Genomic DNA, 17554 nt, shown 5'->3' with positions numbered 1-17554 from the left:
AGTTTTGCCTCTTACAAAAATCTAAAAGAAAAAACATTCCAACAAACAGAACAAAAACATTTTGCAGATGTAACTTCCTGTCCCAGTGGGGCAACTTCACTAGGTCTGCATGTTGTAGCCATTGATCTGCCTATTGTAATGCTGGCAATTGTAATATTGGGGAGTAATTCTTTTCCTTAAGCTTTGTCGTATTGCTGTGTTTTTAAAGCTTTAAAAAAGGATTCTGGTGTATTTTTTTTTTAATCACAGGGACTTGACTGTATAAGGATTATTGAAGAACTTGCAAGAGTGCTCAAGAAACATTCAGGTAACTGTTGCTAAAAATGTGGTTGGTTTGTATGTTGTTGTTTTTTTTTAAACCATGTACACAGGAGCATGAATTGTGTGAGGATGTTTGTGAATTTCAGATTCTGCAGATGCAAAACACTCACAAATGGATTTTAAATTTAGGATCAGGCCTTTGATGCACTTTAGCCACAAGAGCTTTCTAGTACAGTGGTGCCCCGCAAGACGAACGCCTCGCAAGACGGAAAACCCGCTAGACGAAAGGGTTTTCCATTTTGGAGGCGCTTCGCAAAATGAATTTCCCTATGGGCTTGCTTCGCAAGACGAAAATGTCTTGCGAGTTCCTGTGGGTTTTTTTTCTCTCCCCCCCCCCCTTTTCCTAAGCCCTAAGCCGCTTATCAGCTGATCCGCTAAAAGCCGCTAAACCGCTAATAGCGCTAATCCGCTAAGCTGTCAATGGGCGAAAAAACCGCTATACGAAGAGCCTCACGGAACGGATTAATTTCGTCTTGCGAGGCACCACTGTATGTCTGAAAACCATAAAGCCACTTGCATTGACTTCTCCTTGCATATCATTTATGTGATAAATGAATGGAGAAATTTAGCTTAGTTATTGGTGAACTGGCCATCTTCCCTGATTTAGCATGCATTTATTTGATTTTTGGTACAGAATCCTAACAATCAAATTTTAATTCCCCCCCCCAACCCTCCTGGATGCACAATACTTGATAGTATTGGTCTGTCTGCAATAATAGTGATACATTCTTAAAGTCTGTTAGCCCACATATCTGCAACTCTGTCTGCCCTTAGCCATTGGCCCACAGTCAAAACAAAAACATGCAAGTTAGTTGCCATAAAGTGTGAAAACCTGTTCTTGCAATGACCTAAAATGGTGGTGATGGAATAAACCTAACCAAAAAAAATAGCACAATTAGCATAGCCTTTGTCTGCATAAAATGATGAAGATATTAAATTTAGGAGGAATAATAATAATGAAGCCGGGTCTTCTTGTAGCCAGGCTGCTAGCACTTCATAGATATTTCTAAAGCTAAAAACAAATACACTAGACAGATCTGTGTGGATTCATGTTGTTCTCTTTTGGAAGGACATTGTCATTGTCAGCTTGGTCATAGTTAATTAGGGCTGCCATACGTCCGGAATCCACGAGACATAGGCGAGATTTATCCGCCGAAAATGGCCTCTGGGTGGAATTGTCAAAACTGGACAAAGTGTATAGGAAAACCCAGGCATGTTGTAGCCCATAGCTTTAAAACTTTTGGGGCACGTTATAAGGCATTCGTAGAGTGTGCTAGCCAGGGCTTTGAGGCCTTGCCATCACTTTTCCTGAAATGACTGTGCTCCGTAATACACTGGGTGTAAATTGCAGGAAAAGATCAATAGTAGTGTGCAAGTTGTCTGTCTTCTGTTACTGTTCTTTACATTGAGGAATCCCTGATAAGTTTCCATGGAACCCTAGGCTTCCTAAGTATGTCTTGGAACATGGTTGAAAACCACTGCCCAAAATGAGATGTGTTCAGTTCAGTGAGATGTATTCCTGAATAACTCTGTATAGGGTTGTGGCCTAAGTATCATTGTGTACTTAACAATGCTGAATTTCAGCCAACATCATTCCTATGGAGTTCAACTGGTATAAATCTTCATTTTTGTACTTCCATAGGTCTAAGAAATATATTACCGATAACAACTGCTAAAGTGCCAATTGTCAAGTTCTTTCATGTACGAAGTGGTCTTGAAGTAGACATCAGCTTGTATAATACATTGGTAAGAACATCTCCTAGTTGAAATTGAAGCACTTCTTCAAATAGCCACTGGAGGTATAGCAAATGGGATATGGGGCTACTGTTATGGAGGAAAAACAGCTTTCCAAATTACATTGATGAGTTCTTCCGTATTTATGATGAACAGAAATGGGGTTCATGTGGACAACTGATCAACAGAGTTTGGAAAATAAAATAAATAAATATGTCAAGGTAGTTACTTCAGTATCTTGTAGAAATGGTTGGTATTAAAATCTGTCCAAACATGCACTGTGATTTTCAGCATATTTTTGTTGAAATTATGTGTTTTATTCACTTGGTATTTTTAAAACAAGGTTGTTTAATTTTTAGATAGCAAGTAAAAAAAAATTGTGGTTGTGGTGTACAGTGGTGCCTCGCAAGACGAAAAGAATCCGTTCCGCGAGTCTCTTCGTCTTGCGGTTTTTTCGTCTTGCGAAGCAAGCCCATTAGCAGATTAGCGCTATTAGCAGCTTAGGGGCTTAGCCGATCAGCTGATAAGTGGCTTAGCGGATCAGCTGTTAAGCGGCTTAGCGGATCAGCTGATAAGCGGCTTAGCGGCTTAGAAAAAGGGGGGGAAGGTGGGAAAAAACCCGCAGGAACTCGCAAGACATTTTCGTCTTGCGAAGCAAGCCCATAGGAAATTCGTTTTGCGAAGCGCCTCCAAAACGGAAAACCCTTTCGTCTAGCGGGTTTTCCGTCTTGCGAGGCACTCGTCTTGCGGGGCACCACTGTACATGCTCATTCTACATTCCAATTGCATGCTTCTGAAATAATGCTGTTTCTGTTGACTGAGGTATTTCAGAGAGCTTTCCAAGTCATACAGTTGCTGTCCTCCTTCACCAATCCATCTCAAAATTCTAATCTCATTTCTTTCTAGGCTCTGCATAACACAAGACTTTTGTCCTCTTATGCAGCTATTGATCCAAGAGTAAAATATCTCTGCTATACAATGAAAGTCTTCACAAAGGTACATCAATGTTCTAGTTAACTGGGGGAGAAAAAGTGATGCCCGTTAAGTTTTTCCACTAATTTCTACTCCCCCCCTCTTTTCAGATGTGTGATATTGGTGATGCATCTAGAGGCAGTCTATCTTCCTATGCCTATACTCTAATGGTGCTCTACTTCCTTCAGCAGAGAAACCCTCCAGTTATTCCTGTTCTTCAAGAGGTACGCACTTTAAGCCTGTGTGTGTGTGTGCACAACATTGTGCATAAGGACTTCGCCTTTCCCTCCTTCTTGTAGCCCCTACAAAGGGTTTTCCGTTTTCCGTTTTGGAGGTGCTTCGCAAAACGAATTTCCTATGGGCTTGCTTTGCAAGACGAAAATGTCTTGCGAGTTCCTGCGGGGTTTTTTCCCTCCCCCCCCTTTTTCTAAGCCGCTAAGCCGCTTATCCGATAAGCCGCTAAAAGCCGCTAAGCCACTAATAGCGCTAATCCGCTAAGCCATCAATGGGCTTGCTTCGCAAGACGAAAAAACCGCTAGACGAAGAGAATCGCGGAACGGATTCTTTTCGTCCTGCGAGGCACCACTGTAATCTCCTGCCCTGATAGTCTTAATATTTATTTTCTTAGATATACCAAGAGCCAAAGAAACCCGAAATTCTAGTTGATGGCTGGAATGTCTATTTCTTTGACAAAACAGATGAACTGGTGAGTCTGGCTAATACGAAAACAACTCTACTATGCAATCTTAAGTAAAGTTACACTCCTAACCTTTTTAATGAGGTCAAACTGACCATGGGAAATTGGGGGGGAAATAAGTAAGTTTGCTCACACTTAACGAAGTATGTTACCTTGTGCTTCGTGATCCCAGTTGTAACTTTTTATAAACTGCAGAGGACATTGTGACACTGTTGGTCATTTTTACCTCAATTGTATGGCATGAGAAAAGGGCAGTACAGTGGTACCTCGGGTTACATATGCTTCAGGTTCCGCTAACCCAGAAATAGTGCTTCAGGTTAAGAACTTTGCTTCAGGATGAGAACAGAAATCGTGCTCCAGCGGCACGGCAGCAGCAGGAGGCCCCATTAGCTAAAGTGGTGCTTCAGGTTAAGAACAGTTTCAGGTTAAGAACAGACCTCCAGAACGAATTAAGTACTTAACCCGAGGTACCACTGTACTGTGCTCATAAGATCCTAATGATCTAGTGGCCTCTTACAATGATGTTTAAGTTATTCACTAATATTTATGTCAGCAGATACTTAGATCAGAACCAGTTCTGTTCATTTTCTTCATTCTTTGCATTTATCTACTTCCTTTTTGCCAAGATAGAAAGAAAACATTATGAGAGCATACACAGTGAAATGTAGAATGTGTTGGTGACAAGGAAAAAAATATAGATATAAAAGGAGTTTGGGACAAGTCTTATTTGGTGAGAGAACTCCAGCAGAGAGTTTAAATCAAAAATATTCAACAAAGTGTGGAAATATAGTCTGTTAGACCTTTGAAATATGCCCTTCTAAGTTCCTTCCAAAGATTCCCTCTTTCCCTCGCATAGAAAAAGACCACATGTTTGGTAAGATAAAAATGGTTCACATAAACTGTCCAGAGGTCAGATTCATGTTGCATAGGCAGTAAAACTTAGTTTAATTCCAAACTGGTGAAAGTTCCTAAATTATTGGTACAGGAACTTAAAAGAGGCTTGTTAGAGCCATGTGGCTGGAGGCAGCAGCTCAGAACTCTTTGCACACTAGAGTTCACATGTAGGCTAGAGGGAAACAAAGGCTTGATTATTAGTAATTCCCGAGGTAAGCTGAGCCTGGCAGGACAGCTTACTCTATGGTCTTAACCCCTTCATTAATTAGACTTAAACGTGTTGATTATATGAGGCAGATTATCCCACAGAACGTTGTTGATTTACTTAAGTATTAATTTATGTTTGTGTAAAAATATCACTGCAAAGGCTTTTGGGGAGTTAATAAAACCCCTTACAAACCTGAATTGTGGTGTATATATTTAGCAGTTGGAACCTTCCTTGCATGAACCATCAAAACTGTTTCACTCTTATCACACCTATTTGCAGAATTCATGTTGAAAATGCTTGCCAATCAAGTAGATGGGGTCATTTTAACCCATCATTTATTTGGTAGCTCATGATTGGCAAAATATTTGCAGCCAGATCCGAGGATCTCAGCAGACGTAAGATTTACTAGCAGTTCTCAGTTAGTAACCCTCCAGTTTACTTAAATTAGTAGAAGACTTGTATCCATCTTTTCAATCCAATGATTTTCAATGCGGCTTACGATATATTGTAATAATTCACATAAACACAAATCCAATACCTTGACAGTCCAGTAGCCCCCTGGATAGAGTATGTTTCTCTTTAGCCTGGCAGCTCCAGGGTAACTGGCAATTGACCCTTTCTACAAGGTTGGAACAATTCATACATCTAGGCAAAGAGTGAGAAGAGATCAGTAAATTGCATGCTATTGTCTACACCTGAAAAAGACATATATTTCACTTCCAGCCTGCAGTTTGGCCAGACTTTGGTAAAAACAAAGAATCCATTGGTGAATTATGGCTAGGACTTCTCCGTTTCTATACTGAAGAATTTGATTTTAAAGAGCACGTTATCTGTATCCGAAGAAAAAGTTTGCTTACAACATTCAAGAAGCAGTGGACTTCAAAATACATAGTCATTGAAGGTATTCCTCTAAATTATGAGACCTTTATTCATCATTTAACAAATATATTTGAACAACAGGGCCAAGTTTGGTGAAATGCTTAATTTCTGTTGGGGGAGTAATACAGTTAAAGGTTTGTCACAGTATAGGCAGCAAACTGCTCGAAGGAATTTGCATTTTAGCAACCTGATTTGAAAAGCATTGTACTGGCAAATTAGTTTTAAAAATACACCGCGAGCTGAGACTAACAATGCCTTGGCACAACTGCCACTTTGCTCAACTGAATATGGGAGGGGGAAACCTAGGACCCTTACCAGCAGGGGTGGGAAGAGACAGCAGACACCACAGGTCTGTTGCTTCAGCACTGAGCCCCACCTGGCATGAGCACAGATGAGATCACTGACTCGCCCAGAACATTGCTGTCCACTTGACAGTAATGCACCTGCACAGTATGCTTCCTGATGCCTTCTGAGAAGGGTACCATGTTCCCTTTTCTTCTTTGACACTCATCTGTGGAAGCGTCTAGTCCATGAAAAAGCTGCCCCATACATTGAGATTAAGGAGGCTAGGCATTATAGGGATGCAGGTGGCGCTGTGGTCTAAACTACTGAGCCTCTTGGGCTTGCCGATCAGAAGGTTGGTGGTTTGAATCCGCACAACGGGGTGAGCGCCTGTTGCTCTGTCCCAGCTCCTGCCTACCTAGCAGTTCGAAAGCACACCTGTACAAGTAGATAAATGGATACCAGTGGCGGGACAGTAAATGGTGTTTGCGTGCGCTCTGGTGTTCACGGTGTTCCATTGCACCAGAAGCGGTTTAGTCCTGCTGGCCACATGACCCAGAAAGCTGTCTGTGGACAAATGCCAGCTCCCTTGGCCTGAAAGCAAGATGAGTGCTGCACCCCCATAGTTGTCTTTGAGTGGACTTAACCATCAAGGGGTCCTTTACCTTTACGCTAGGCGTTATGTTAAACAATGGGATGTGAGATATAGGGGGAAGGAAACACCAATAGACCCCAAGTTAGGTAAAGGTAAAGGACCCCTGAACAGTTAAGTCCAGTTGCAAACGACTCTGGGGTTGCGGCGCTCATCTCGCTTTACTGGCTGAGGGAGCCGATGTTTGTCCGCAGACAGCTTCCGGGTCATGTGGCCAACATGACTAACCCACTTCTGGCAAAGCCAGAGCAGCACACGGAAACACCATTTACTTTCCCATCGGAGTGGTACCTATTTATCTACTTGCACTTTGACGTGCTTTTGAAGTGCTAGGTTGGCAGGACTGAGAATGGGAGCTCACCCCGTCATGGGGATTCAAACTGCCGACTTTCCGATGGGCAAGCCGAAGAGTCTCAGTGGTTTAGACCACAGCCCCGCCTGCATCCCTAGACCCCAAGTTAGATTGGTATATAAAGTGGACTGATGGAGGTGTTTTGTAGTATGCCATCGTTGGACTCTGAACTTGCTTCCTTTGATCTTCCCTTCTGTGTCTTATGAAGTGTCATGGGCCATGCTAGGCACGTGATATTGGCCATCAAAGGGCAGCCTTTTATCACTCCAGCTTTCTTGCATATCTTGTTGCCTTGATTTGCATTTGCTCTAGCTTTCCCTTGAATAGACATAGAATATTATTGGCTAGCTGTCAGGGAGCTCATGCTGGTAATCCCCAAGTGACTAGTTCTGTTTGGCTGTGCAGTGTTATCTATATAATCCCTGCCTCTCTGTTCTTAATAAACTAGTAAATACAAGGATCGGGCACGCTTTACTGGTGGTTCTTTTTCTGCCTGCTCCCTCTGCCTGTGGTGTCTCCCCACTTGTGTGCAATCAGCATGCACATTCCCACTGACACATGCGCTGTTTTTGGTGCCAAAAGATGGTATGTGGGGGCGGAACGGGGGAATCTCCACTCGCTCTGCTTTGGTGGCCGCAAACAGAACCCCTGAGTAAGTAGGGGTTCCCCTGTACTACAGTTTTTTCTCTATACATGTTTTTTTTTTTTTTTGCAATAAAATGATTGGCTTAGTTTTTCAGTTTGAACAAGTGTTGCTTTCTTGTTGAAGGTTTTTCATCTTCTTGTCATCAAAATCTTAGATCACTCTTCAGTGTTTTCCCTTTCTTTGTACATGAGGAAGGGGAAGTAATCTGTTTTATAAATGTGGCTCAGCATTAAAAATGTAAGCAGCATTCCCATTGGTTTTTTTGTTCTTTGGATTCTGTTTGTTCATGAGCTATTTTAATATGGGTTTTGTTAAAACCTGCAACACCCTTCTTGCAGATCCTTTCGACCTGAATCACAATCTTGGAGCCGGTTTGTCAAGAAAAAGTAAGTGATTGCCTTAAATTATGTTGTACAGAGATATACTTTTATATGACTCTGTTTCCATTTAATTGATCATTGTTTTTGTTTTGATTACTCTAGTGACAAACTTTATAATGAAGGCTTTTATAAATGGTAGGAGGGTGTTTGGAACCCCGGTAAGAGGATTTCCTAAAGAATACTCTTCAAAGATGGTGAGTGTGTTAGATTTCTAACAACATTTTATTAAGATGTTCTATGCTGTATTGTACTGCATTACAATTTGAATTATATAGATAAAAAATAAAAGTACCTACAAAAATAAAGTTTAAAATCATTATAAACTACCTGAATTCAGTTTGTGAGCCACACTTTAGGAACCCTGTCTTAGATGTTTCACTAGTCCCTGCTGAAATTTTCAAACACAGGAATATGCAACCAGTAGTGTTTGCTTGTTTTGCACTAGTCGGAAAGAATTGCCCATTTCAGTTCAATGCTAACATTTTGTATTTTTGTTAGGAATATTTTTTTGACCCAGAAGTGCTGACAGAAGGCGAACTGGCCCCAAATGATAGATGTTGCAGGATTTGTGGTAAAATTGGGCATTTCATGAAAGACTGTCCCATGCGGAGAAAGTAAGTACACTTTGCCTCGCTGAAGGATAATATGCCTCTAATTGTGCAGATTTTTTTTACTGACAATAGTGCAGACATAACGCTCCCCATTCCCTAACCATTGTTAGTGGATTGGAAATATTATGAGTGCACTGGGGAACGTTGGGTGTGAAACCCCTTGGTGTAGTAATTCTTAGCACATATAAATGCTTTAGTGTGACATTTAGCAAGCCTTAAGGGAATTTTAGTACATTTTTTCATATTCAGGCTGCCTTAAGATAAATTTTACTGTGATTCATGCATTCTTAGACCCAGAAGACGGCATGAGAGTGAAGATCTTAAAAACCAAAGATACACAGAAAACAAAGAAAAAAGAAGTAAAGAGGAAAAAGAGACCCCTGTTAAAATTGCAGAAAGAGATGTCCTGCTAAAAGATGGGAGATTGCAGATATGTACACCTAACAAAAACAAATTGGGTAGGGGAGCAATGGAAACTGCAAAAGAGAAGACACCCAAGCAGCCAGCAGAGAAATGGAAGCGACAGGAAGACAGAGAAAAGCGTTGCTTTATTTGTGGAAGGGAAGGACATATTAAAAAAGAGTGCCCTCAGCACAAAGGAGCTGCAGGTACTCAGCCCAACAATAATAGGGTTCATGGTACTAAAAATATGTTTTAAGGTCAACTGGGAATTTTAGTGACACTTGTGGGCGTCTTTTCTTTTCTCTTCTCTTTTCTTTGCAGACGAGGGCAACCAATATGATGTTTTTTTTAAAAAAAAATCATGAAACAGGATATAAGCTTAAGCGTAACATTATCAAAACAATTAGTTCCCCCTCCTCCCACAATGGATGAATGCAGTAAATTGTCCCATAAAACTTTTCTAAAGTTGTGGTTCTGAAATACTTTTCAGTAGAGAGAGTAAATGTTTTCAGATGTTTCGTTTGATTCCTAGGAGTGGCTGGTAGCTTTTTAACCATTTCCCTTTATGCCATTTCCTTGTTGAAAAGCTCCCCCACCAAAGCTGTCTCCCCCCCCCCCCTTAGGAAGAGAGAGAGAGTAAAAGCAGCCTAAGATATGTGATATTTTCAATGGGAGCATGGGGCAGGGAAAGCCCCTACTTCAAATGGCAGCCTTCGTGGTTGTCAAATACAAAGCCAGCGGGTGGGGGAATTTATTTTTTAAAAAATAAATAAATCAGAACTGCCCTGAAGGAAGAAAAAAAATATTTTGAAAGTTGACCTTTGGCATGCTTTTTACTGTTCCAATTAATAGGTGGATTTTTCCAAAGTAGATTTTTCTTGTAAGGTAAATTTTAATCTCATTAGATTTTAACTTTCCTAGGTGCCTTGAAGTTGGAAAGTCCATGTGGGTCCCCTTTATCCAGTGCTGTTAAGCATTCTGGTCGATTGAATCAGGTAAACAGTTACCACGTGTGATTTATTTATTTTAAAGTAAAAAATTAACTTTTGGCCGCATAGCACAATTCTTACTTTAAATGTTATGCTGCTATTACAGTGGTGCCTCGCAAGACGAAATTAATCCGTTCCGCGAGTCTCTTCGTCTTGCGGTTTTTTCGTCTTGCGAAGCACGGCTATTAGCGGATTAGCGCTTTTAGCGGCTTAGCGGCTATTAGCGGCTTAGCAAAAGGGGGGGGGAAGGGGAAAAACTCGCAAGAACTCGCAAGACGTTTCGTCTTGCGAAGCAAGCCCATAGGGAAATTCGTCTTGCGAAGCACCTCAAAAGACGGAAAACTCTTTCGTCTAGCAAGTTTTTCGTCTTGCGAGGCATTCGTCTTGCGGGGCACCACTGTACATCTTGCAATAACTATCTTCAAATGGTCACTCCTGGTTTTTCTTTTTAAGGGACTGCTTTTACAAGAAGAAAAAAAGAAACAGAAAGGAAGAATATTCTTGAGTCCCCAATCAGGTTTGTGAACTAGACTTGGCCTATGCATAGCATTCTGCACGCATGAGAATCAGCTGGTCGTTTGGTGTACTGGAGCATTCTTCACAAGTCCCTTGCATAGCACTCTACCAGTCACATCTTTACCTGTGGGGCTACCTTTGAAGGTGACCCGGAAACTGCAATTAATGCAGAATGCGGCAGCTAGACTGGTGACTGGAAGTGGCCGCCGGGACCACATAACACCAGTTCTGAGAGATCTGCATTGGCTCCCAGTACGTTTCCGAGCACAATTCAAAGTGTTGGTGCTGACCTTTAAAGCCCTAAATGGTCCTGTATACCTGAAGGAGCATCTCCACCCCCATTGTTCAGCCCGGACACTGAGGTCCAGCTCCAAGGGCCTTCTGGCAGTTCCCTCACTGCGAGAAGTGAGGTTACAGGGAACCAGGCAGAGGGCCTTCTCGGTAGTGGCACCTGCCCTGTGGAATGCCCTCCCATCAGATGTCAAGGAAATAAGCAGCTATCCTATTTTTAAGACATCTGAAGGCAGCCCTGTTTAGGGAAGTTTTTAATATTTAATGCTGTATTGTTTTTAACACTCGATTGGGAGCTGCCCAGAGTGGCTGGGGCGACTCAGCCAGATGGGCAGGGTATAAATCATAAATAACATTATTATTAATTATTACTATTACTATTACTATTACTATTATTATTACTATTATTATTACTATTATTATTACTATTATTATTATTATTATTATTATTATTATACCTGTCCCACTCTTGCTGTCATGTTGTATCAGGTGTGGGTTAGGTGGGTGTGGCTTGGCAAAAACAGCCCTGCCTACAGGCCAAATGGGGAAGTCTGTTGGGCCAGAGGTTCCCCACCCTGGTCTAGAAGAACCAAGAGAGTTGGGGTCCCCTCTCCTTCCATCAGAGTGATCAAGACAGCACTAGTAAATAACAAAACCAGTTGAAATAGATTCAGACAAAGTCTTATCCCAGAATGCCTGCATTTGCACGGCCACCACCACTCAAGCACTTCAACAAAGAATGGGATACTTGGAGCTTTCCAATAGCTGCTGCAATATTTGACATCTACAGAGTGGAAACTTCAAGAGAAACAAATTTAGTGACAGAATGTGTGGGCAGAAATAACAGACCAAAGAAAGGAATACAGAAGTGGAGGCATGCTGGTGCCGCTGGATAAATATGCCTTGAGATCATGACAGAGACATGCTTAGAGAAAACAAAGAAGGTGCTTTAGTGTAGATAAAACAAAATAAAAAAATTCCTTCCAGTAGCACCTTAAAGACCAACTAAGTTAGTTCTTGGTATGAGCTTTCGTGTGCATGCACACTTCTTCAGATACACTGAAACAGAAGTCACCAGACCCTTCTATATAGTGAGAAGGTGGGGAGGGGTATTACTCAGAAGGGTGGTGGGATTGGGTGATTGGCAGATAGCTGTGATGAGCCTGTTGACGACTCTTAACGACTGCAATAGGTCTTACAGGAAAAAGCAAGGGGTGAGAAGGTGAAAAATGGCTTTGTCATGTATAATGAGATAAGAATCCAATGTCTTTGTTCAGACCAGGTCTCTCCATGGTTCTAAGTTTGGTAATAAGTTGCAATTCAGCAGCTTCTCTTTCCAGTCTATTTCTGAAATTCCTTTGTAATAGAACAGCTTCTTTGAGATCTTGTATAGAATGTCCTGGGAGATTGAAGTGATTAGTGTAGATGTGTAACAGGAGGTTACAGTCAAAGACATGGTGGGTAGCTTGGAATAGACTTGGAAGTGTCCAAGTGCCCCGTTTTTCTTGGCTCTGCTGAGTTTGCATCATTGTAACCTAAAAACATATGTTACTAAAAAATTAACTGGTTTGGTTTCTACCTATTTACTCATTTTTGTAGTCTTTCTCCCCATATACAGGCAGCCTTTCCAGTAAATATATGACTCAGGGAAAAGCTTCACAGAAGAGGCCTCATCAAGATTCATGAGGGATCGAAGCAATCTTACGTTGCAATACAGACCGTCCATTTCCTTAAATGTTTATTTTCTTTATAGCCTCCAGGTTCACAAAACAGCAGCACAAACAGTCTTCAATATGTTTAAAGAAAACACATTTTATTTTAATTAAATTGCTAAAGATAAAAAGCAATGGATTTTAATGTTTGTTCATACCATGAATCCCAGCTCTTAATAGATGAGCATTTTAATAGAAAACCATGTTTTTGTATTTACTAGGTAAAACATGTAGATCAGGGAGGTTCCTAACTCAAACCACTTCTAAGAGTTTCTACATTCGATCAGAATGTTTTGAGTGCACTTAAATGATGTGCAAGCCAAATATAGTGTCTCCTTCAAAATATTATATTTGAAGGATTAAAAGGGTATTTATTAATTATGATCATTTACTGATTCCTTGCGTAAAAGTGTTTTGAAATGTTTCTGGATTGCTACTGCCGTATTTGCAAATATTTTAATCTGTGGGGAGCTAACACATGGACGTAAGCAAACTTTTATGTAAAATCTCTGTAGAAAAGCAGTGCCATTGAATGAATTCTTCCCTTTGTTGTTTTATGGTTTGATATGCTGCTGTGCTTCTGTACGGAGAGACTGAGAGGCTGGTTCTGTTTGCTGCTGCTGTAATATTTTCCCATTGTCTGCAACACACAAAAAACACAAAACACATAAGGAAACAAGAGGTATATTTGGCAGTTAAAATGAATCCACTTCTGCTTTATTGAAAAGTGAAGAAGATCCATGAAGTAGACAAGGATTTGCTTTTTTATTGTCATCAAGGCTTAATGTCAGGTTTTCTGGATATGGTACAACATACCCTTTCCAGGAAAAATATACAACAAAAAATTAGGCCACTGTTATTTATGACCTTGAAATAAACCAACCAAGTGAAAACTTTCAAGTTCCTTTTTTTGTATTGTATGAATCATAAAGAAGATTTAGTCTTATTTATTAGTTACTCATCCTTTCAATGTATCCTTCCAAGGCAGGTTGCACAAAACATTAGACTTTACATTTTTTTAAAAAGAGAGAGCAATGTCCTTATATAAGAAGTCATCCGGCAGCTTGCTTCCCTCTTGCACTATAAACTGTTACAGGTATTCCAGTTGAAGCTAATAATTTTTCAGAGTTGGTTTGGCTTTTCAAAGGATGTAAAACATTAAGTAATCGGCTTCACTGACAATCTCTGATCTGGAGATGAGTCAATGGAAATCAGGTAGACAGAAATCAGAAGTTACTCATCCTTGGAATATCACTTTCAGTGAGACGGACATCCCTATCAGCATGCGTCCAAGTGTCTGCTGTTTAAAGTACTACAGCACAGATAGACAATTTCTGCATTTGGTTGTACTTCAGGCTTTTTCTTACAATTCCTGACACTGTACATTTAAGTAAGCATCTGAGCACTTGACCTGCTACGCGGAGCTTGTTATACAATTTGCAAACGTTTAGTAAGTTTAGTCACTGTGTTGTGTGTCAAAATCTCTCTGGTCAACTGGTGGAAGTATAAAAATTACTGTGAAGCATTTCTAATCACACGTCCCCAATATCTTTAGATCATAGTAGAACTTGGTTCTGTTTAATAGGTTTTCACGCCACCTTTGACAGATGCCCTCAAAGTAGTGTTTACAAAAGTGAAACCTTGTTCATATAAGCTCCTCTGTGACCCAGCAAACTGGCTTTCTTCTGGAATCTGTGGTTCAAGGATAGCTGTAGAATAAAGGATGTCTGTTAACAGCAGTCTGCCCCAGCCTGGTGTCTTTTAAATATTTTAGATCATAACTCCTGTTAGCCCCAGCTAGCATAGGTGGTGATCAGAAAGGATGGGAGCTTTAGCCCCAAACAAGGCACTAGGTTCAGAGGCCAAATTCCAGAACCCAGAAAGGATCCCGCTCCACTTACAACAGGAATAGTTTAGTAGGTATTGCAACCTGGGTCAAATAACTTTTTTGCATATCCTCCTCTTGGATGGATTGTGCAAACTAAAATGGACTGCTTTCCGGAAAGCTGCGGGAACTGAAAACAACAGCAGACCTGAGGAAATGGAGTCAGTCTGCCAAAACTTAATTAATGGTTCTGAATTCATGATATTGCAATTGGCAGTGGGACATGGGTGGCTCTGTGGTCCAAACCACTAAGCTTCTTGGGTTTGCTGATCAGAAGGTCAGCGGTTTGAATCCCCGCGACGGAGTGAAGCTCCCGTTGCTTTGTCCCAGCTTCTGCCAACTTAGCAGTTTGAAAGTACACCAGTGCAAGTAGATAAATAGGTACCGCTGTGGTGGGAAGGTAAATGACGTTTCCGTGCGCTCTGGCACTCGTCATGGTCCTCCGTGCGCCAGTAGCGGCTTAGTCTTGCTGGCCACATGGCCCAGAAAACTGACTGTGGACAAACACTGGCTCCCTCCGCCTGAAAGCGAGATGAGCGCCGCAACCCCCGAGTCGCCTTTGACTGGACTTGACCGTCCACGGGTCCTTTACCATTTACTGCAATTGGTCAAAAGGCCTCTCAGTTAATTTATTCAACAATCCTATTGAACGAGATGCCAAATTACGGTATGTCTTTAAGAGTGCAGCTCATTCTACCAAGTTACAGGGAACCAGCCTTCTCGGTGGTGGCACCCACCCTGTGGAACACCCTCCCACCAGATGTCAAAGAGAAAAACAACTACCAGACTTTTAGAAGACATCTGAAGGCAGCCCTGTTTAGGGAAGCTTTTAATGTTTAATAGGTTATTGTATTTTAGTGTTTTGTTGGAAGCCGCCCAGAGTGGCTGGGGAAACCCAGCCAGAATGGCAGGGTATAAATAATAAATTATTATTATTATTATTATTATTATTATTATACCTTTGCTCAAAGGGTAGTTCACTGCAGTGAATGGGATTTACTCCCAAATACCTAAGATTGAGGGACCCCAAAATAAAAGAATGCAACCTGGGTTTCTGACGTACCTCAATGTGCGTGGGTTTTTTTTAATAAGTGTTATGTACTGAGTTGAATAGGATCCAAACTGCAGCAGTCTGATTGGTCCTAGACCAATAGGATCCAAATTGCAGCAGTCTGATTGGTCCTAGAACAATAGGATTCAGAATGCGGCAGTCTGATTGGTCCTAGAACAATGCAGCAGTATGATTGGTTGGCAGGAACCACCCAATCATGCTCCAGATATAAGTGAATCCACAACCTGATTGGCTTTCAGTAGAATTCCGGAATTAGCCAATCCTGTGCAGCCCATTGTGTAAATAATGTATATAAAGCAGATACTTTGAGGGGCAAACAGCAAACTATGGCAAGTTCTTAAAGAAATGGGAGTGCCTGATCACCTCATCTGTCTCCTGAGAAATCTGTATGTGGGACAAGAAGCTACAGTTAGAACTGGATATGGAACAACTGACTGGTTCAAAATTGGGAAAGGAGTACGACAAGGCTGTATATTGTCTCCCTGCTTATTTAACTTATATGCAGAATTCATCATGCGAAAGGCTGGGTTGGGTGAATCCGAAGCCGGAATTAAGATTGCCGGAAGAAATATCAACAACCTCAGATATGCAGATGACACAACCTTGATGGCAGAAAGTGAGGAGGAATTAAAGAAGCTTTTATTGAGGGTGAAAGAGGAGAGCGCAAAATATGGTCTGAAGCTCAACATCAAAAAAACGAAGATCATGGCTACTGGTCCCATCACCTCCTGGCAAATAGAAGGGGAAGAAATGGAGGCAGTGAGAGATTTTACTTTCTTGGGCTCCATGATCACTGCAGATGGTGACAGCAGTCACGAAATTAAAAGACGCCTGCTTCTTGGGAGAAAAGCAATGACAAACCTAGACAGCATCTTAAAAAGTAGAGACATCACCTTGTCAACAAAGGTCCGTATAGTTAAAGCTATGGTTTTCCCAGTAGTGATGTATGGAAGTGAGAGCTGGACCATAAAGAAGGCTGATCACCGAAGAATTGATGCTTTTGAATTATGGTGCTGGAGGAGACTCTTGAGAGTCCCATGGACTGCAAGAAGATCAAACTTATCTATTCTGAAGGAAATCAGCCCTGAGTGCTCACTGGAAGGACAGATCGTGAAGCTGAGGCTCCAGTACTTTGGCCACCTCATGAGAAGAGAAGACTCCCTGGAGAAGACCCTGATGTTGGGAAAGATGGAGGGCCCAAGGAGAAGGGGACGACAGAGGACGAGATGGTGGGACAGTGTTCTCGAAGCTACCAGCATGAGTTTGACCAAACTGCGGGAGGCAGTGGAAGACAGAAGTGCCTGGCGTTCTCTGGTCCATGGGGCATGAAGAGTCGGACACGACTAAACGACTAAACAACAACAACAACAACATGTACTGAGTTGAATAGGATCCAAACTGCAGCAGTCTGATTGGTCCTAGACCAATAGGATCCAAATTGCAGCAGTCTGATTGGTCCTAGAACAATAGGATTCAGAATGCAGCAGTCTGATTGGTCCTAGAACAATGCAGCAGTATGATTGGTTGGCAGGAACCACCCAATCATGCTCCAGATAGAAGTGAATCCACAACCTGATTGGCTTTCAGTAGAATTCCGGAATTAGCCAATCCTGTGCAGCCCATTGTGTAAATAATGTATATAAAGCAGATACTTTGAGGGGACATTCACTCACTCCTCCTCACCACTATGAGCTGAATAAAGAGCATGGAATCCCTTTGCGACTCTGAGTATATTTCAATAAGATTAATAATTTATTGAATTTGAAATAAGTTTTAAGTAAGACAAAGCAAATGTTTTGTTTTTCCTATTGCTATTGCGCCAACTACTCCCGCCTGAGTATTACACCTCCGCGCAGAGAACTAATCCCGGCGCCCCTCGGCCTCGTATCCCTCCGCAGCGGGCGAGCCGCTCTCTCTCCCCTCAAGGGCCGGAATCGAATTCTTCCCGCCTCTCCCGCTCCTCCTCTCTCCGCTGATTGGTCAGCCATCCTGAGAAGGACGTGGGGGGGGGGGGAAGAGGAGAGAGCGCGCGCGAGACTTCCCACTGGCCCGCCGCGTA

At 41.8% G+C, this 17554-nt stretch overlaps 1 protein-coding gene and 1 long non-coding RNA gene across 2 annotated transcripts in view; one reads left to right on the top strand and one right to left on the bottom strand.

Annotated features, from left to right (window-relative positions):
* TUT7 (terminal uridylyl transferase 7) overlaps window positions 1–13438 on the top strand; it is a 43198-nt gene extending 29760 nt beyond the window's left edge. Inside the window, exons 17-29 of the mRNA XM_079995992.1 lie at window positions 250–307; window positions 1964–2067; window positions 2962–3051; window positions 3138–3251; window positions 3656–3733; window positions 5550–5727; window positions 7976–8023; window positions 8120–8211; window positions 8516–8631; window positions 8920–9236; window positions 9952–10025; window positions 10473–10536; window positions 12445–13438. Coding sequence (XP_079852118.1) covers window positions 250–307; window positions 1964–2067; window positions 2962–3051; window positions 3138–3251; window positions 3656–3733; window positions 5550–5727; window positions 7976–8023; window positions 8120–8211; window positions 8516–8631; window positions 8920–9236; window positions 9952–10025; window positions 10473–10536; window positions 12445–12512 — 1401 coding nt within the window. The 3' untranslated portion in view covers window positions 12513–13438. The remainder of the gene's footprint in view (window positions 1–249; window positions 308–1963; window positions 2068–2961; window positions 3052–3137; window positions 3252–3655; window positions 3734–5549; window positions 5728–7975; window positions 8024–8119; window positions 8212–8515; window positions 8632–8919; window positions 9237–9951; window positions 10026–10472; window positions 10537–12444) is intronic.
* LOC307227073 lies at window positions 12619–17508 on the bottom strand. The gene is made up of 3 exons (XR_013843781.1): window positions 17342–17508; window positions 14168–14247; window positions 12619–13178 (listed from the first exon to the last, which is right to left on the bottom strand). It is a non-coding gene; the product is annotated as an uncharacterized lncRNA (long non-coding RNA).
* Between the last annotated feature and the right edge of the window lie 46 nt (window positions 17509–17554).

The sequence above is a fragment of the Podarcis cretensis genome (genome assembly GCF_951804945.1).
Source record: "Podarcis cretensis genome assembly, chromosome: 11".
NCBI lineage: Eukaryota > Metazoa > Chordata > Lepidosauria > Squamata > Lacertidae > Podarcis > Podarcis cretensis.
Note: the sequence above shows the minus strand (reverse complement) of the source record. Positions and strands in the feature narration are given on the sequence as shown.